General features: G+C 42.5%; 1 protein-coding gene across 2 annotated transcripts in view; it reads left to right on the plus strand.

Moving 5' to 3' along the window:
• Prkcq (protein kinase C theta) overlaps positions 1 to 21900 on the plus strand; it is a 130496-nt gene that overhangs the window by 78269 nt on the left and 30327 nt on the right. For both annotated transcript variants that reach the window (XM_057788019.1, XM_057788018.1), the window contains exon 12: positions 2445 to 2618. In XM_057788019.1, coding sequence (XP_057644002.1) covers positions 2445 to 2618 — 174 coding nt within the window. The remainder of the gene's footprint in view (positions 1 to 2444; positions 2619 to 21900) is intronic.

The following is a 21900-nucleotide window of genomic DNA, read 5'->3' on the forward strand; positions in this document are numbered from 1 at the left end:
AATGCATGGTGCCGCTCTGCCCTGAGATGCCAGGCCCTAAACACTGATTTCTCTTGGAATACTAAGAGTTCTCAAGAGCTCGCGCATTTCATCATTTTTCTGGCTCTCTGTGGAAAACATGGCTTCTAACCAAAACGGTAGTCTGCTATGGTTTTCAATCTGCTTTTAAGCCAGTGCTAACCAACTACATATTTTCTGGCAATATCAACACCATGTATGAGTCTGAGTTCTCATCCAAGCTCCAATCACTCTACCAAGTGATCCATCAGAGGCAACTGTGTATCTCTTTTTTAAAACAAAACAAACAAAAGACCCCCAAGGTTTCAGGTGGTCCAGGCTGATCTCAAGCTCACTGCACAGCAGAGGAATGACCTTGAACTCTTAATCTTTCTGTTTCCACCTCTGCAATGCTGAGATTACAAGATTGCAGGCCATGCCTGGTTTTCTTTGCGGTGCTGAGAATCGAACCCGGGACTTTCTGCATGCTAAGTAAGCAATCATGTTACCAACTGGTCTATAATCCCAGCACCGCATGCATAGTATCATTTTATTAAACCTAGACCCTTGCATTTTCAGTGGCACCATTGCGTTCGGCTCCATTGCATTTTCACTTTGGTGCCATTGCATTTTCAGTTCAGCACCATTGCATTCAGTTCAGCACCATTGCATTTTCAGTTCAGCTCCATTGCATTTCCAGTTCGGCACCACTGATTTTGACATTTTCTAAAAGTCAGTAAAAGAAACAAAATGGTAAGAGTTTTTGTAGCTCCCAGGGCTTGGGAGATGGCGCAGTGCTTAAGAATATGTATTGCTCATACAAAGGACTGGCATTCAGTTCCTGGCACCTACGTCTGGCACTCACTACTGCCTGTAACTCCAGCCCCACAGTCTCTGGAGGCCTCTTCTGGGCTCCTTGGGCACTTGCAACACACACACACACACTCATCCACACCACACATTAACAAACAAAAAGAACATCCCAGTTTTCCATACTCATCCACACCACACACGAACAAACAAAAATGCAATGGTGCCACTGAAAATGCAAAGGTCTAAGTTTAATAAAATGATACTATGCATGCAGTGCTGGGAATGTAGACCAGTTGGTAACATGATTGTTTACTTAGCATGCAGAAAGTCCCGGGTTCGATCCTCAGCACTGCAAAAAACCAGGCATGGCCTGCAGTCTTGTAATCTCAGCATTGCAGAGGTGGAAACAGAAAGATTAGGAGTTCAAGTTCATGTGACATCACAGTTTTAAAATAATACAAAAGCTTTTATGACTTTTATTTGGAAAGCATTTTACAGCTGCTGAATCACTCTGCTTCATCATGGCTCACTTGGGGGTCGCCGTAGTCCTGTGAGTCAGTGAATAAGGAAGCCTTCTCCTCACCCCTACACACCTTTAAAGCTGGGAAACAAAAGCCCAAAGAGGTCAATGGCTTTCTCATATGCTCAGAGCTATATAAATGGTGTGTCCTTTCAACTGCCAAGAGTCCTCTCCTGTCTGCTTCACAAGTCTAAAATTGTTTACACTCTTTGTTCTATGGCATCTGGCATCTGGTAACATCTGAGACAGGAAATCAAATGGGAAAATAAACTCTGGGGTTAGATCGTTCCCAAAGTAATTCCATGAATTTGAGCAAGTTATACTTTGAACCCAGGGATATCATTATCTTTAGTATCAATATCATTAATACCTATCCTGCAGTGTTCAGAACTAGGAGTTGATCTGAGTCCTATTGTGTAGCTCAGGATAGTCTCAAACGCACCATGTAGCCAAAGATGACCTTTAACTTCCGATTGCCCCACCCTTCCTTCACCCCCCAAATGCTAAGATTAAAGACACACACCGTATTTGATCTCTGAAGTCCTTCATGCAGGCTAGGCAAGCACTTTACTGGCTGAGCTACACCCCAGCCTCACGATTGTCATATGTTAAGAATAACCTTCCAAGCTGAACTGTGGTGGTACATACTTTTAATCCCAGCACTTAGAAGGCAGAGACAGGTGGATCTCTGTGTTCGAGGTCAGGCTAGTTTACAGAGCTAGTTCCAGGGCAGTCAAGGCTACGTAAAGAGAAACCCTGTCTCAAAAAACCAAAATAATAATAATAATAACCACCTCCAAATGCATAGCAGTTTTGTGAAACCTTTGGAAAGGTAGGATGGTCTGAAACTCTTAAGTGACATCCTAAACAGTTAGACACTGTCCAGGACAGGAACCGAGTACACAAATACATCAAGAGTTTGTGAAATCCTTGCAAAGGTAAGATAATCTGAAACTCTTCAGCGCTATCCTAAACAGTTAGACACTATCCAGGACAGAGACCAGAGGCCTTTCTTTTCCCCACCTGGCACAGATCTCTCCTAAACCCTATTTTGTCTTCTTTAATATGTGGAAATCATATTCTGAAACCAAGTTGCTGCCTCGCTTCCTTCTAGGTCTTCCTAGCGGAGTTCAAGAGAACCAATCAATTTTTCGCAATTAAAGCCCTGAAGAAGGATGTGGTGTTGATGGATGATGATGTCGAGTGTACCATGGTGGAGAAGAGGGTTCTGTCCTTGGCTTGGGAGCATCCGTTTCTCACACACATGTTCTGCACATTCCAGACTAAGGTATGCTTTTCTTATGCTCTAAGGGTTCTAATTGGGTTCCTTTTCTCTGCCAATTAAAGAATTAAAATGTGTGGAAAGTCCAGAGATCAACAGGGAGCAGCAGAGGAATCTCAAACCCAGCAGACAGAATCAGCAGTTGAACAATGGCTTTCCTTGAGATTGAGCAAACACAGTCATGCAGCAGACACACAGAGAAAAAGACCATAGGCAAAGCAGAAGCGGACTGGGAACTTGAACATCGAGACTCTTCGCAGGGCCTGGAGATTTTTAAGTCTCCAAAGGGTCTTCCTCCCTTGATTTAGGGTTAGTCCGTTTATTGTATAAACTGTTGTGCAAACACATCTTGATAGAGCCTTGAACTTGATGAGTCAGTCCATCAGCAGGGTACCGGCAAGCGGGAGAAAAAGCCCACAAGATCTTTGCTTTAAACTTCCGGGCTTTTGTCCCAGGTCAGGAAGTTGAGGAAGAGGCCAGCCATCTTGGAAGGTCGCTGCCTTTAGTAGCTAGCCATGGCTCCTCTCCCTGTCTGTCTGCCTACCAGGGCATCTGTATAAACTCCACTTTCTGCTCAGACTCACTTTCTCTCCCTTTGTTTGACAAGTGCTGCCCCTCGGGTGGCTCCCACACGCAGAGAAATGGGGCAGTGTCTTCACGTTGTTCTCGCCTCTCAGTCTGGCCTCCTTATGTCTGTCTCAGAAAGTTTCATCGCTTCTAAGCACCACGGAAGCATGACTTAGAATTATAAATGTTACATGTGGGGAGAGACACCTGCTGCCAGGTCTGTCTCTATGCACATCATTTGTTTTGATTTAGTTTGTTATAAGAACCAGGCTCCTACACGGTGTTCCACTCTTTAGTCTACTGCACATGTATTTAAAGGTGCAAAAAGAAGGAAAAACAGATAAAAACTTATAATCTCTATTGAATGAACTGAAGGAGAATTATGCTCTGGCAATGCTGAAGCACGCATGAACAGCCCTTATATGGTGGGTCTGTTGAACTTGTCCATATTGGGTTTCATGATCTAAGTTGATGAGGATGACCAACCAGGTCTCCTCACAAAGACTATCAGAAAAGGTGGCTGTCAGTATGAGTTTGTGGGTGAGAGAGGTGGAACAAGATACACCTATGTCAGCATCCACACTGGACACTGGCCCCTCCCTTATGCTAACTTTCTCAGAAGTTGCTCCCATTCCTAGGAAACTCTGCCCCCATCACCTTTTCTCTTGTGGACAAACCCTCAATTGTGTTTTTCTGGCTCATAACATTCTAGAGAATTTGGAAGAGTCTCAAAGATTTATAATCCTACCATTAACAATCTAAAGCCTATGATTCTAGACTTTTCCACACCCCCATGAGCTCCTTCAGAGAAGTAACAATCTACTGTAAATGCCCACCAGTCTATAACCTCCATTCTTAACATCTTGTTGTATTCATTTCCTCGGATATGTGAATATTGCTCAACATATCCAGACTAAAGCCAAGACTTACTGAGCAGACCTATGTCTGAAGCACTGTGGGGCCTACTGGCCCCAAAGCATCCCCTACTTTATAAGACAATGCTGATACGGTTACCAGGGAAATTTGGCCTTCCTTTTGGAGTTCTTAGTCTTATTAATAAAAGAATTTTAAAAGGACTCTGAAAACAGCCCAAGGACCAGTTTAATCGTCTTTGGAAGAAGAACAACAAGGCAGGCAAGCTGTAAATTTTAGCAGTTGCCTGTAGAAGGGAGATGGAGAAGAAGAGAGGAAATCGTGCAGGAATAAGAGATAGTTTATTCTAGAACCAAATTTGAGTGACTGTGGCCCAGGAAACAAGGAGCCAGGTTAATGTTCCCAACAAAGAAGCAAATTCATGGAGCTTTATAGTAGCAGAACAAAGAAAATCATCAAGACATTTCTTTTAAAATGCATTGATTGAAACAATAGAGAGGCAATTACAGCAAAATGGAGGGGGGTGTGGAATGTCTCCTATAGGCCTCAAATGCTATCAGACAGCACCCTCTGCCCTCCCATTGGTGGAGAACAAGGGTTTTGTGAAGTTAATGCATTTTCAAAGGCTTATATCTATTTGTAGAATGTTAGGTCCGATACACAGGTGGGGAAGCAAGGGTTCTTAGGAAGCTAGAGACAGTTCCAAAGATGTTTTAACTAGGCTGTCAGATCATCAACATGCCAAACTCTTCATAGCCACTGAAGTTTTTGTTGTTTTGTTTGTTAGTAATTTAGCTATGAAGGTCAGCAAGCAGACACATGGTAGGAGGGACCAGGCCTCAGGGAATGAGTGAGAAATGCCCAGGGAAATCATTATGTCAGAGTCTGAAAGAATAGGAGAAGGAAGGAGAAGGGAAACAATGTTTTTCTGAATTAAGACTAAAGAAAGGGATCAGGCTCAGCAGTGACAGGAGCCAGAAGGCCTGCAGGCTGCTCCAGAAGGGCCCTCTGAAAGGAAAAGGCAGTCACCAGCCCTGCCCACTCGCCAAATTGGCTTCTTGATGAATCAGACTTCAGGGGGTGTAGGGCTCCCTCCTGGTCAGGTGATCGACAACAGAGACAGTAAAATTAACTCTCAAAAATAAAACAATATTATATGATGCTTTGGGTAGTCAGAAGGTCAGATCTCCACCCAGGCCCAGAGGTAGGACCTAGATTCCAATCCTCTGACCAGGAAGGAAGAGCTTTCCCTTAGGGAACCCCAACAAAGCCCACAGCCCTCCACCTTTTCATATGATGATCTAAATCCTAAGGAGGTGCCTTACTTTCTAGCACGGGGAGACAGGAGGTGGGGTCCAAAGTCAAGCATGCTGCAGGCATCCTCAATGCCTCAAAGCTGACAATGCAGCCTAGTTACCTGACCACAGCTCCAAGCTTGTAATACTAACTAGAATACAGATCTGAAGTGGCAGATCCGGAAGAAACTGGATATTAGAACTTGAAAGACAGAAAGGACAGGAAGTTGGGCCTGGCAGGTATGGGGGTGCTGAAAGTTTGAAGGGGAAATGATAAGGCTCTAAAGCAGTGGTTCTCAACCTTCCTAATGCCGGGGGACCTCTAACACAGTTCCTCGTGTTGTGGTGACCTCGAACCTTAAAATTATTTTTGCGGCTACTTCACAACTGTAATTTTTCTTTCTTTTTTGGATTTTTGAGACAGGGTTTCTCCGACTACTTCACAACTGTAATTTTTTTTTTCTTTTTTGGATTTTTGCAACAGGGTTTCTGCGTAGCTTTTTGGTGCCTGTTCTGGAACTAGCTCTTGTAGACCAGGCTGGCCTCGAACTCACAGAAATCCGCCTACCTCTGCCTCCTGAGTACTGGGATTAAAGGCGTGAGCCACCACCACCCAGCCTTCACAACTGTAATTTTGCTCCCTTTATGAAACATAATGTAAATACCTGATGTGCAGGATTTCTAACACGCAGCCCCTGTGAAAGGGTCGTTTGACCCCCAAAGAGGATAAGGACTTATGATCTAAGAGAAAGTAACTTTGCTTGATGCAGCAAGAAGGAGGGTGAGCTTCCTGATAGTGAGTGTTAGAAATTTCCTAACAGCAGCTTCCTGTTTGTCTGGGTGATGTAGGTAAGTTACCCAAAATCAGAGCCACAGACTCTGTCCCTCTCTCTCAGGGGGAGCCCCAAACTATTGCTGTCTACCCTGGGAGTGTTGTCATTGCACTTTTGCTCTTGCATTTTTTCTGAAAAATGTGTGTGTGTGTCACATGCACACGTGTGTGGCTTATGTACATGTATGTGTAGATGTGTGCAGATGACAATGCTCCTGGGTACGTGTGGAGGACAGAGGAGGCTGTTTGGTGTTCTGTTCTTTCACTCTCTGCCCTATTTCCTCAGAACAGGGTCTCTCACTGAATCTGGAGCTAGTTTGTCTCTTCAATCCTCCGGTCTCTGCCCCACCAGTCCTCTAGCGCAGGCTTCACGTTTTACATAGGTGCTGAGGATTTGAACTCAGGTCCTCATACTTGTGCAACAAGCCTTCTTATCCGCTGAGCTCTTTCCTCAGCCCCTTGATTTTATTCTTATCTCTAAGAGTGTATTTGTAGTAAATGAGTGAAATAAAAATTGAGCCCTCCCTTTTATAAAGGATGGGGGTATATAATTTGGGCCACATACTTCCTGTGGCAAACTGCCAGTTACCCTCCAAACAGCCTTCCAGGGATGCTTAAGCTTCAAGATTAATTTAGCATCTTTTATATGCATATATATCATATGCATCTAGTCCCCTCTGGGAATGCATATATATTTTCCTGTATGAATGTTGGGCTTTTCACGAGAATACTGCTCAGTTTGTCTATCAGAGCCACAAGACAATATTTTTCAGATTCCATGCAGTTTTGATACTTTAATGTAGCATGATTAATAAAAACCCAGAGACAGATATTGGGGTTCAATCTGAAGATCAGAAAAGCAAAGTAGCCAGCCACTGACTCTTAACACTACCTTGTCCAAAAATGGTGATCCTGCCTCCAGGAACCCTCAGAATGAGACTGAGCCTGAAACCTGTCACGGTGCTGGAATCAAAGGAGTTCACCACTACTGCCTGGTTTCTATGGCAAACTAGTGTGATTGCTGGGATAAAGGTGTGTGTCACTACTGCCTGGTCCATAGGGCTGATCAGTGCAGCTGTTTTAGTCTCTGATCTTCAGACAAACTTTGTTTACTAAAATACAAATGAAATATCACTACACTTTAACAAGACCAGAGAAAAGTGATTGTACCAGCATCTCCCTTGCCACAAAAAAATAAAAATAAATAAATAAATAAGGACGGAAACAGTGGCCAAGAATTTGCACATCAAATGTAAATGTGCCTGGTTCACTTGGATTTTAAGGACTTGAGTCCTTTAAGAAAAAGACAAAAGAAAGAAAAGAGGAAAAGCTGTCATGACACTGAAAGCCGCAGGACCCTGAGCTTTTGAGATGCCCTGATTTATTTTTCAGACCTTGACCTGTCAAACAAAGCAACTGACTAAGTGCCCCGCATCAAGGGGAAACAGTAGAAGTCACCCTTCAACCCCAGGCCTCAGGCTTGTGCCGCAGGCTCATCTTCTGACCCAGCTCCCCAGCCCAGGGTCCTTGGGTTTGACACACCATTAATGCAGGCACGGCAGTGCACCCCTATAATCTCAGCACTCGGGAGGCTGAAGCAGGAGGATGACCAAGTTTAAAGCCAACCTGGGCTATAGCATGAGTTCAAGATCAACCTGGGCAAATAGTGAAACGGCTGCCTGACAGTGTGGCTTGGTGAAAGAGGTTTGCCTGGCAGGTACTAGGTCCAGGTGAATTCCATCAAAACAGGACATAATATGAATCCACTGCTGCTTTCCTAAAGAATTGGGATTTTTTTCCCCCAGAAAGTTATTACGTTGCTTCCTACTATTAATCCCACCAATAGAGACTAAGACCCCTATCCCCAATTTCAAACCAAATTTGAAGCAAGTTTTAATTAAATGCTAGCTAGGTGGGTGGGCTCTGGTCAGGTTCCTGGGAAATGGCCCAGAAGCAAGTATGGCAAGGGCTTAAAAAGAAAAACCCATAATTCCCTGCATTTCCTATCAGGTCAATCAGGAGCAAGCATACGGCCTGACAGATCTCCAGCCTGTGAACCTCCTGCCCACATGTAGTCAAGCCCATCAGTGTAGATGGATCATACAAACTTGCTTAGGGGAGTGAAAACATGTTGCTTGCTGTCTCCCATAAACAACAGCCTCCCACATTTCGAGAACTGTCTGTCCTTGGGCAAGCGGCTTGCAGATCAGACGCATTTTTGTTTCGTGGATCTCTAAGGCACAGTAACTAAAACTTAACGTGTGACTTTGGCTCTCACACTACTTCCAAGGAGCGCTCCTGTTGGACATCAGAGCCATTGACAGGTGTTGAGGTTGTCCAGCTAGTGGTTTCCAGGCACATGTGGATCAGATCATTAAAGGTTTTTAATATCAGGCAAGGGAAATAGCTCAGTACATTGCATGCTTACCACACAGGCATGACTGAAGGCAGGTGTGGAATGTGTGCTTCTCATCTCAGTACGAGGGAGGTGAAGACAAGGAGGTCCCTGGTGCATCCCAGCCAATTTTGCCAAATGAAACAGACCAGTAAGAGCTGTCTCAATAGAACAAGAAAAGCGGTGCCGTGAGGAGTCACACCCAAGGTTGACCTCTGACCTTCACATGCACCTGTGCTTGGGCTCTCATTGTTCTCTCTCTCCCCTCTCCTCCCCTCTCCTCTCCTCTCCTCTCCTCTCCTCTTCTTTCTCTCTCTCTCCTCTCTCTCTCTCTCTGTCTCTCTTTCTCTCTCCTCTCTCTCTCTCCCCTCTCTCTCTCCCTCTCTCTGTCTCTGTCTCTCTGTCTCTCTCTCTGTCTCTCTCTCTCCTCTCTCTCCCCTCTCCTCTCTCTCTCCCTCTCTCTGTCTCTGTCTCTCTGTCTCTCTCTCTTCTCTCTCTCCCATGTTTGTGTACACGTGCGCATGCACACACACACAATTTTATGAGACGGGGTGGGTGAAAATATGAGAAGAAAGAAAGAGAGGCCTTTAAGAAAAGGATAAGAGCTGTGGGCTTGGATGCTGAAGTTTAGCCTCAGTCCTGATGTTTTCTTGCCTCCTTGCTCTGAAGGAAAAGGAAACATCAGTGTGCAAAGGGGCTGCCGGGTAGAAACAAGTACCCTACAGGAAAGTGCCCTGCTGAGGCCAAGGAGGCACAAGGCATTCCATTGAATCCAAACCTGAACCTGGAAGAAGCACAAAAGAATCTTCCAGATTAATTTTCTTGATCCTTGATCAAGATGACTTCATATTGCCGTCAACCTCTGACATAAGCCATTGGCCCCACAGTAAAATAGTGTTGAGGGTTGTGACTGACAGAGATAAAGAAAAGAATGGCTTTAAAATTATCTGATTTACCTTTTATTTACATTTCTGTATTATTCCTTAATATTGGTATTTCCTGTGCCACAAGGGAATATGGAAGTCCACAAGGCTTAAAATGGCACACTCCCTCCTCAGTATGTTCTTTAATGTGTGCAAGCGTGTGACACCGATCTTAACCCTGTGTGGAGCTGAGTGGCTTAATGTTAGAGCACTTGCCTGGCACACACAAAGCCCTGGGTTCTCGGTACAGCAGAAAGGGAAAAATAAAAAGAAAGGAAAATGCGAAGGAGGGCTAGAAGGAGGGAAGGATGGAGGGAAAGATAAAGGAAGGAGAGGAGAAAGGAAGGCAAGAACGAGGAAGGAGGAAAATAAGGGAGGAAGGAGGATCAATACCTACTTTTCATTAGTATTTTTTACAGTGTACAAGATGGGGGCTGGAGAGCTGGCTTAGCAGGTAAGAGCACTAGATGCTCTTCCAGGATTGGGGTTCGAGTTTCAGCACCCACATGATATTCATGACCACCTGCTCTCCAGTTCCAGGGGGTCCATCCCCCTCCTCTGGCCCCTGCTAGTAATAGCACACACGGTATACAAACATGCATGCAAGCAAAACACCAATGCACACACTGTTGTACCCAGAGTGTGGACCCCCCCCCAAAAAAAAAAACAAGAACCAGATCTAATGCAAAAGCAGAGTCTTTTCAATTACGAGTTAACTTGGGTCCTCCATCCATCCAACACAGCAGGTGGAAAAGGAGAGACCCTGAGCTGCAGTGGGGCAGGGCATATATTGGGGGCAGAGCAAGGGGGGCATCTTGGGGTCTGCTAGTTGCATAGTAACAGTCTCAGGAGAGGTCCACCGCCGAGCTGGGGAACACCTCTGGGTTGGGGGAACCTGTCCTGAGCTGTTTGATCAGCTGCTGCTGTGGAAACTGGAGGCCATCTTGGGGGTGGTTACTGCATTCCACCATTCTCGGTAAAGCACACCCAGAGCCCACCAGCTAACTTCTGATTGGTTCCTTTCCACAGGGAGGATACCTGGCAGTTTCTTCCCTGTCATTAGGGCAAGGTCAGACAAGCTGGGAGGCTCAGCACATCCTGCTAAGTCAGGGGCTACATCTTGCTGGGTCTTTTCTGTAGCCTGTCATGGCTGCCGGGGGAGGGGGTGAGGTTCTGGACCCTTCAACACAATTTATTTTCATAAATTAATCTTTTTTTAAAAAATACATTAAAAATATATAAGAAAAACCATCTATAAGAACAATGGCCATGAATCTTTCAGCTGAATTCACTCATGAATGAATTAAAAATAACTGGAAAACACGGAAAACTTTGAGACCCACAAGTGAATTAAAAACAACTGGAATAAATTAAATATGAACTTTAAGACTCCATCTCACAAATTTCTCTCAAAAGTCCCTGTTAAATTAAATCACTAATGCTTCTCAGGGAACCACTATCTGTGAGTTCTATGTTTTTCCACAAAAGAAACAAAACTCAACACTTTATAAACTATAAAGTTTTGCCTATTTTTACTTTATTTTAATTAGTAAGAAAGGAAAATAAAAAGATCTACCTAATTTGGAAGAAAAATATTCTGCTTCCTTGACTTTAATTTTTAGATTGAAGTCTTCTTTAAATTTTATTTCATTTTCTTTTCTGGGGGCGCATTCATGCCAGGTGAGCATGGCAGGGTCAGAGGACAACTTTCAGAGTCAGCCCCTGCCTTTTCCTTGCTGAGGTAGGGCCTCTCCTCCATTTCTGTCGCGACCTCCCAGGACCTCTCCTGTCTCTGCCTCCTAGCTCACCAGGAACCCTGGGATTCCAGGTCCCTGCCTCCAGCTTTTTGTAGGTTCTAGACTTTAACTCATAACTTAAAGTCTAGACTCATAAAAAAAATCTAGACTAATAAAGTTATGACTCATCAGTCATAAGGCTTAGGCCTGGAATGCTTTCTCTGCTGAGCCACCCTCCAGACCCAAGTTCCTTGAATTTAAGATATCATTCATGCAGGCATGGTACCACACCCCCTTTAATCTCAGCACTCAGGAAGCTGAAGCAGGAGCATCACCAAGTTGAGAGCCAACCTGGGTTATAGCATGAGTTCAAGGCCAGTCTCGGCAACTTTTGAGATCCTGCCTCAAAATAAAAATAAGCAAAAGGCTGACAGTGTGGCTTAGTGGTAGAGTGCTTGCCTGGCACACAAGAAGCCCAAGGTTCCATACCTATTGCAACTGATAATAATAATGATAACAACAATGAACTGAGAAGCCCAAGTTTCCCTACTCTGTCTCCCATAAAACCATGTCAAACAGGCTGGTGTGGTTCTAAAACTAGTTTGAAAAAATGCACCTAATACAGAGGTCTTTGTTTGCTTTTTTATTGTTTTTCATTAGACATTAAAGTGAATCATGTCTGTCTTCGTTTGGGTCTCCTATGAATTAAAGGAACATTAATTAATAAAAGGGCCTTCAATATTCAAATCTGCAATTGTACTTTAAGACGTATTAACAGGACTGGAGAGATGCCTTTATGGTTAAGAGCATCAGTTACTTTTCCAGTGGACACAGGTTCAAATTCCAGCACCTACATGGAGGCTGTTTATAATGCCAGTTTCAATCAATCTAGCGCCCTCTTCTGACCTCCACAGGTACTGCACTCATGGGGTACATGTAGCTGCAGGCAACTCATCCATATAAATTAAAGAAAGAAAGACCTTGAAGAGGCTTTCAATCCTATAAGCACAGCTCTGGGTCCTTGCTAGTGTATTTGTAGGACAGCCACTGTGTGTGTTAGAGATCTCCATGAAGATACGTCATCCCCAGTACCACATGATGAATGCTGGTGTTCAAAACTGTACACTCATCCCTTGTCTGAGCGACTTCAACACTATCAGCACAATTCCTTTGAAATTTCTCTTCCATAAGAAATAATAATAATAAAATTTAGAGTAAAATGGAAAAAAAGGTTGTATTTTGATTTCTTCTTTAGAACATACAGCTGTGCTTCTGGTTACAGCTCCAAGGCAGAAGACACCGTCTTTTGAGAAAGCTTCTAGCATGGTTTGGTAGCATTGGTTTTCCTCCTTGCCTCCAAAGGCACAAAGCTAAAAAAAGAGAACATTGTGGAGATTTTGAATCTTTTGTATAAAAAGTACCATATGATCTGCAAAATTATTATGTGAAGTAAGAGGAAAACTCCTTATTTATTTTTCCAAGATGTGTCATACTGGCAGTCAATGATTTGAAAACAAGCTGGAACATTGTCGGGTGTTAAATCCCCAGCTTCTTATTCAGGAGCTGCCTCATCTGACGCTGTTGAGAACACTTCCATCTAGACACCCACTGGTTGAGTTTGGAGCCCTGGTGGCTGTCACAATTTTATTGTAAAAACGAGAATAATAGATGATTGTATATAAACCACATCGTGGAAGAGATTTGTCCCTACACCGGGCCTGAATGAACGCTGGCCACTGCTGTGGGACAGTGGTCCTCTACCCTGTCACTTGTATTTTAAATAAACACTGATTGGTCAGTAGCCAGACTGGGAGTATAGGTGGGGCAACCAAGCAGGAAGTAGAGGTGGGGCAATGAGAATTCTGGGAAGAGGGAAGTTCCAGTCTACAGTCAGCATCCAGACACAGAGGAAGCCAGACACAGAGCAAACAAGATGTGACTGCCTTGCTGAAAAAGGTACCAAGCCATGTGTCTAACACAGACAAGAATTACGGGCTAATATAAGTTATAAGAGTTGATAAGAAGCCTGAGATACTAGGTTAATCAGTTTATAACTAATGTAGACCTCTGTGTGTTTCTTTGGGACTAAACAGCTGCAGGACTAGGCCGGACAGAAATCCCCAGCAACAGAATGGCTCCCCACGTTGGGCACCATTCTGTTGATGTAAGACACGATTGCTCCTGGAAGCCCTGATCTATTCCTGTGAGAATGTTGAGCACCAAAGACACTCCACTTGGAGTTTGTCTTCTTGGTAAAACTGGCCTTTGGGCAAGGAACTGCCCATGCCTCAACCACTGTCATAGTGCACGATATCCGGACTGGACAAGCAGGATACAAGAAAAAAGACTGCCAGATCTTGCCAAGACAGGGTAAAACAGTTTTGAAATTTTCCTGCCTCTGAAAGTGGTCTGTCAGTTACTCTAGGCTTTAGCCAAAGTTGACTGAGTCTACATTGTAGATGAGACTGCCTGGTTGAACCTGACCAATGAGCCTCTTTTCCTTAAGTGTTTGGGTAGATTATTTCAGAAATGGTGACTCACTTGGATGTTCATCAAACAGCCCTCCACCACCCCTATGCCTGATGTCACAAAACGGTGATTTTGGATGTAGATTCATAGTTTATCAAATTTGGTACCTTTTTTTTTTTTTTATTTTTCGAGACAGGATTTCTCGGTAGCTTTGGAGCCTGTTCTGGAACTAGGTCTTGTAGTCCAGGCTGGCCTCAAACTCACAGAGATCCACCTGACTCTGCCTCCTGAGTGCTAGGACTAAAGGTGTGCTCTACTATTACCTGGCGATCAAATTTGGTAGCTTTAAAGTTAATCTATGGTAATCTAATATGCTGGGAAAGTTTGCTCAAAGTGTTTTGTCCAATGTCACAGGATAATAGGGGGACTTAATGAACAGACATGCAGGAATTCTTTGGTATGGTAAACCAAGCTGAAAACTAGAAATGCCATAAGCTCCCTGCACCTCTAAACCCACAGGTGTTTTCTCACTTCCATGTGACTATCATGTTTCTTCAGAGCTCAGTGTATACAGCAATATTAAAAATGAATATGCATGTTCTACAGGCCAGGTCAAAGAATTGTCTGTGGATTCTTTCTTCGTTATTTGTATAGTTTGGTTTGGTTTTATTTTGGCTTGTTTTTTAGGTAGGGTCTTAGTAGCCCAGGCTCTGGTCTCAATCTTTGATCTTGGCATTGGCCAAGGAACCTCTGGTCCTCCTGCCTCCACCTTCCTAATGCTTAGATTCCTGTGCCTGGTTTATATGATGCTGTAGATGGAATCCAGGACTTACTGCATACTCTGCAAGCATCCTGTTAACTGAATAACATCCAAGCCTGTTTCGTTTAGGGTTGGGTGGGTATAGTAACTTCCCTGTTTTCTGAGTGGAATTCCCAACTCTATCCACTGGCTGCCATAGGCTATCTCCCAATGTATACATGCCTTCTGTTCTCTGATAACCATCTTTTTCTTCTATAATCTTGAAATTAGAATATTGTCATACATGTTTAACTCATGATACTCTGAAAAGAATTAGGTCTACTTATATCTTATTTTAGGAAGTCCTGATTTCTTTTCTTCAGATGCTGAAAAACTTATACATAAATTTGTTACATTATTCTTTGAAAATTTCATGCATCTCAGTAGAACTCACTTCTCATTTCCACCTCCAGCTCTCAGCAGGACTCCCCATCACATCTCCACCAGTTTCATGTCCTCCTCCTAAAAATTTTAATTATCAAAGAGTAAATAAAGTTTTCTAAAAAGACAACCCCCCCCCAAAAAAAAACATGTTATTTGAGTTCTCTAGTGTTTGAAGAAAAATGATACCTAGGAAAAAATAACTATAATTATTCATTGCTTTTGTTCCCACCTTGCTTATCTGGTAAAAAGGTTAGTGCTCTGATGTCATTTTGCGACATTTATCAAATTCCCATGCATTTTCAAAGTTAATTGTTCCTGCTGTGAAAAAAAATCACTAGCTAATTTCTTTGATGCTGTGAAATTCTCATTTATCCCAAACATTTGACAATTGTTCCTCTGGCTACATTTTCCATTCTCTTTTTACTCGGAAAATGTGAGCATTGCAGCGAGAACACGGCATACAAGCCAGAGAGCATCAAATAGCTTTAGTGCAGACTTTTACAATCTCCCTTTGGCTAATGATAGAAAGCTCACAGACTGCCCTCTGCCTCCTCTAAGAATGAGTTTGTGTTTTAAATACTGATATATCCCCATAGTTCTAGACCCTGTACCTTCTCTAATAATGTGTATCAAAGCAGCATGGTCCTATGATATTTATGCAATTGATTTTGTTAGATCGATCACCTCAGTTGCTCTTTAATCATCTCTCCTTTATACCGTAAATTTAGATTTGCATTTTAATGGTGTTTATCCTTTTAGAACTTTTGGGTTGTATTCTTTTCGGGAAAAACTATTGTATTTGGCTTACTTTGATTCAAACAATTTTTAAGCCTTTTTAAACCCCAAGTTCTATATGTGTGGCAGTCACCTATAGCCCAGGCTGGTCTCACACACTTAGGGTAACTTTACACTTCTGGTTCTCCTGCCTCCATCTCCAAAGTATTGTGATTATACATTTATCAGCACACATCTGGGTTATTCCTTGCTTGCCTTGAACCCAGGGCTTTGTGCACAAGAGGCAAACACTCAGCCTCATCCCCAGCCCTCCAAATGTCTTACAGATATTGTTTTTGACATCCAGCAGATCACTCTTCTACTTTGTACCTGTCCACATTTTTTTTTTGTGCATCTTCAAGGTAATAAGATCATTGACGTAGATGAGTTTGGGGACTAGGATCTCAATGACTTCAAACACCAGGTCTGTTTCCCTGACAGTTCTAAAACCGGCAGTAGTTACAAGAATTTATCAATGAATCAACTTCAGCTAAACCTTCTTTATTGACCTTGACACTGATTGGCGTGTAAGGCCTTGAAGTCACAGTAGTTCTCCTTCCTTAGCCTCCTGAGTGCCGAGGGTAAGGTGTGTGCCACACCCAATGTTTTTGTAATTTCCTACCAGTGATAACTTAATAACTTTAAATAGTCAACAAAAAGGGACATTTTCACATCAAACCCCTGTTTCAGACAACTCACCTTTTATGTTAAAACTCAGACTATTCCTGGAACATTCATTCTCAATGTGTGAGGATTATAGTTAATAACTACAGTTATAAATATGAAAACACCTGACATTTATAGAGCGTTACTATGTGTCACTCCGTGTTCTGTGCACATTACGTATTTGAGCTCCTTTACTCTTCATAGCAGTCTGTGAAGCAGACATTATTAACGTCCATATTTTATAGACAAGGGAATGGAGGAACCCGGAGGGATAAGGAGCCCATTGAAAGTCAGATGGCTGTGAAGCAGGGGAGCCAGGATGTTGCTGCACCGCCTCTCCTCAGAGACTAAACTCACCAAGGAAAGCGCTTTAAAATTCATGAAAGGGAGTTTTAGCTGCACTTTGATTGCAAAGGAAAATAATTGGTTAGTTAATGCAAGAAGACCCCATGGAACAATTAAGCCAGTAAATACAACTGAGCCCAAGTCCCTGCTGCAAGGTACCAATGTCTTGAAATTCAGGCCAGATATTTCTGACTCACACTAATGAATCTACAAAGGTAGTGAATTTTACTAATTAAAATTTACAGTAGAAATATAAACAGGCCAGGATAAATGAGCTTGCTAGTTTGTAGAGAGCCATTTATCTCTTTCCTATCTCTGCCTCCCTTGAATACATACATTCGTGCACGCGTATGCACACACACACACACACACACACACACACACACAAACTGCACCTTTATATATCTAGTTGTACAAAGGATTTTTGGTTGGATCCTTTGTGGTATATATTTATGAAAAGGAAATAAGCTTTGTTTCTTAGAACATCTCAATTTGTACTTGAGTAAATTAAAATGAAAGAAAGAGCCTGGCGAGGTGACAAAGCCCTGTAATTCCAGCACTTGGGAGGGAAGCTGTGACAAGATGATCGCGGATGAGGAGCCAGTCTGGACCACATAGCAAGACCTGTTTCAAAGAGAATATGAATACATTCAAAATTGCTCCAATCTCCTACAATAGCACAACGTCTAAATCCTGATTTATCAACACCAATACAGGGTTTAGAAGCACAGCAGAAATTTTGGAGTGAACCTCCAAAGACAGCATGGAGTACGTTAAGGAGGGACCAGAGTCTCACCCTGCCACCTCTTCCCACTCAACATCAGGTCCCCTCCAGCGTGTGTTTGAGCAGCCCTTGCTCTACAGTGAGATACACAGGAAGCTCCTCTCTTCTCCCTCCATGGAGGTGCGGATATGGGAAAGGCAGTTCCTCACCCTATACCTTTCTCTGCAAGGTGATAGAGTCCCCTTTAGTAAGTAGGCTTAATTGAGCCTTGGCTGTGTCGGTCCACAGCTGAATGGCATCTTTAGCTCTTCTAACACCAATGGAGCCTTACTGTGCTGACAATGTAATTTTAAAAACAAACAAAAAAGAGATATAAGAAAAATAATAAAAAAGAGTGGAAGTCACAAAAGAAGATACTGAAGACAATGAGTTAGAATCAGCTCAGAATAGAGGTTTATTTTCCTTGAGGACCTGAGTTCAACCCCGAGAACCCACTTTTTAAAAAATCCAGCATTGTAGCATACATTTGTAATCCCCACTCTGAGGAGACAGAGAACAAAAAGGAAAGCTACTGAAATTATTAAAACTTTTTTATAAAAAATACTTTTTCAGTTCTTTGATTTATAAATCTGTATTCTTGTATATATTTTAGCCCCTTTTCATCATTACCTAAAAAAGAGTTTTCACAGGTAAAATTTTAGCTGTATGTAACAAAGAAAATGAAAACAAAGAAATTTAGATTATCCCGTGATAACATATGTTTTCTCCAGCGAAGTATGAAGACAATTGTAGACGCTGTGGATAACGTGATCCTTCACACAGAGACCCTTGCAGCTCTTGGCAAAGCCACTAGGCTGTTTTTTCAGTTTTTTTTTTTTCAGAGTACTCAAACTGTATACTGAAGTAATTTTGTAAGAGTATAGTGAACATATGTGTGGCATGTGTGCAGAATGGAGGTCAGGAGATAATCTCGAATGTTGGCCCTCATTGTCGTGGCTGCATACTCCAGGCTAGCTGCCCTGTGAGCCTCGAGGAATTCTCCATCTCTATTGAGACTGAAAATGTGCTGCCTCCCACTTTATATGCATTCTGGGGATCCACACTCGGGCTCTAATGCTTCTCAATCTGTCTCCCAAGCCCATAAGCACAGTATTTAGAAAAAAGAATTCTCTTAACACATCAAATCTTTATAATATTACCTTTTTCAAAATAAATTTATTTATTTTATATCCCAGAAGTAGTTTTCCCTCCCTCTTCTCCTTCCAGCTTCTCCCCCGTACCCCACCCTAATCCATTTTCCCTCCATTTCCATTTAGGAAAGGGCAGGTCTCCCATGATTATCAATAAAACATGGCATATCAAGTTGCAGTAAGACTGGGTACCTCCCCATGTATTAAGGCTGGGCAAAGTGACCCAGTATGAGGAGTAGTAAAATAATCAGAGACAGCCCCTGTTCCCACTGTTAAGAATCCCACAAGAAGACCAAGCTACATAGCTGTCACATGTATGCAGAGGGCCTAGGTCAGCCCCATGCAGGCTCCCTGGCTGTCAGATCAGTCTCTTTGAGCCCCTATGAGTCAAAGTGAGTTGATTCTGTGAGTTTTCTTGTGTCCTCTGCCTCCTACAATCCTTTTTCCCCTTCTTCTGTAGGATTCCCTGAACTCCACCCAATGTTTGGTTGTGGATCTGCCTCTGTTTTCTTCATTTGCTGAATGAAGCCTCTCTGATGACAATCTGGTCACAGGAGATGACCAGTTCAGGCCAAGTATCCAATATTGCTAGGCATCTTAGCGGGGGTCATCTTTGTAGATTCCTAGGAGATTTTCTTGTACCAAGTTTTTACCTGACCTGGAAATGCCCCTCCTTTCCAGTAGTCTCTTTCAGTACTTTCCCATCTTGGCCCTCCCCCCAACCTGATTGTTCATGTTCCCACCCCCACCTTCCCTTGGTCCACTCATAAAATCTCTTCTATGTCCCCTTTCCAGGGAGACCTGAACATCCTTCCATGAACCCTCCTAGTCTCTCTGGGTCGGTGAGTTGTAGCATAGTTATCATTTATCTTACAGTTAATATCTTATAAGTGAGCACATACTATGTTTGTCTTTCTCAGACTGGGTTACCTCACTCAGGATGATTCATTCTAGTTCCATCCATTTGTCTTCATATTTCCTAGTGTCCTTGTTTTCAACATCTGAGTAATACTCCATTGTATGGATGTACCACATTTTCTTTATCCATTCCTTGGTTGGGGGACTTCTAAGTTGTCTCTAGCTATTACTAATGAAGTTGCTATAAACATAGTTGAGCAAGTGTGCTTGTGGTAGGATGGAGTGTCTTAGGGTATATATCCAATAGTGGTATAGCTGGGTCTTGTGGTATTGACTCCCAGTTATCTGAGAAACTTCCACACTAACATCTAAAGCGGCTGTACAAATTTGCACTCCCACCAACAATGGAGGAGTGTTGTCCTTGCTCCACATCCTTTCCAGCACGAGCTGTCACTTGGGATTTTGATCTTAGCCATTCTTACGGTGTAAGATGGAATCTCAGAGTCATTTTCATTAGCTTGATGGCTAAAGATGTGAGGATCTCCTTAAGTGTTTCTGGGCCATTTGAGATTCTTCTGTTCAGAATTTCCTGTTTAGCTTTATACCCCATTTTTAAATTGGATTTTTTGGTTTTTTTGATACCTAGTTTCTTGAGTTCTTTATATATTTGGGAGATCAGCCAACTCTCTGTCAAATGTGGAATTGGTAAAGATCTTTCCCCATTCTTTAGGCTGTTATTTTGTCCTATTGATGGTGTCCTTTGCCTTATAGAAACATTTCAATTTCAGGAGGTCCCATTTATTAATTGTCATTCTTAGTGCCTATGCTATTGGTATTCTGTTCAGGAAATTGTCTCCTGTAGCAATGTGTTCAAGATTATTCCCCACTTGCTCTTCCATCAGGTTCAGTGTATCTGGATTTATGTTGAGATCTTTTATCCACTTGGACTTGAGTTTTGTGCAGGGTGATATATATATATATATAAATCTATTTGCCTTCTTCTACATGCTAACATCCAGTTGGACCAGCACCATTTGTTGAAGATTGCTTTCTTTTTAGCATTGTATACTTTTGAGTTCTTTGTCAAAAATTAGGTATTCATAGGTATATGGATTTACATCTGGGTCTTCAATTCGATTCCATTGATCCACCTATCTTTTTTATGCCAATACCAGGCAGTTTTTATTACTAAAGCTTTGTAGTAGTGCTTGAAATCAGGGATAGTGATACCTCCACATTTTGTATTTTGTAAAGGATTGTTTTAGCTATCCTGGGTTTTTGTTTTTCCATATAAAGTTGAATGTTATTGTGTTGGAATTTTAATGGGTATTGATTCTGTAGATTGCTTTTGGTAAGATGGCCATTTTTACTATGTTAATTCTATCGATCCATAAACATGAGAGATCTTTCCATCTTATGATATCTTCTTCAATTTCTTTCTTCAAAGATTTGAAATTCTTGTCATATAGGTCTTTCACTTGCTTGGTTAGAGTTATATCAAGATACTTTATATTCTTTGTAGTTGTTGTAAAAGGTGTTGATTCTCTGTATATAGGAGGGCTACTGATATTTTGGAGTTAATCTTGTTTCCAGCCACATTATTGAATGTGTTTATCAGCTGCATGAGGTCCCTGATAGTATATTTTGAGTCAGTTATGTATATTATCATATCACCTGTGAATAATGATGATACTTTGACTTCTTCCTCTCATGTTAGCCAGGACCCCTCAGCATTAGTCAATAAATTCCTGCTTCTGAGACACCTTCACTCTCAAAAGGGCTGACTCTTGCTAACCACAAACTGGGAACAACACGGTATTGTCCTGTTCTGTTAATAAAGTCAGCGGACAGTGGAAGGACATTTAGAGGTTGCATTCTGAAGAGTGTGGCGTTAGTAAAAAGCCCTGGAGGAGTGCTCACTTTGCAAGCCAGTGTTTAATACTAACAGTGATGCTGAGGACTGTAGTGTCTTTCCTCCTGTAGGTAGCAAATTGAGCAAAGAGATTTTTCTACATGTGTGTCCGATGTGTGTGTGTGTGTGTGTGTGTGTGTGTGTGTGTGTGTGTGTATGTATCAGGTGCCATCAGGGTGCCACAACATATGTGTGAAGGGTCCCGGACAGCTCACAGTCAGTACGGGATCTGGGATTCAGTTCAGGTCTTCACTCTTGGCAGCAAGTGCCTGGACTGGCTGAATCCATCAGCTCAAAGATAGCTTTCTAGTATAGAGGTCACTCTTTCTAAGTGTTACGTTTTGTTACTTAAAGAGAACCTGAATGCTTAATTGAGGCCAGAGTTCCATGGGTCACAATTGGCTCCTTTGCTTCCGTCCTGTCCTCTGAGTGAGCACCTCATATTGTTTTTCTCAAAGAGATGCACATTTTAAAAACCATGTAAAATGACCAGTCAAAATGGCCTTGTCCTACCACTTTTGTTATTTATTCTAAACATCACAAGAC

This window comes from Chionomys nivalis, chromosome 13 (genome assembly GCF_950005125.1).
Source record: "Chionomys nivalis chromosome 13, mChiNiv1.1, whole genome shotgun sequence".
Lineage (NCBI taxonomy): Eukaryota > Metazoa > Chordata > Mammalia > Rodentia > Cricetidae > Chionomys > Chionomys nivalis.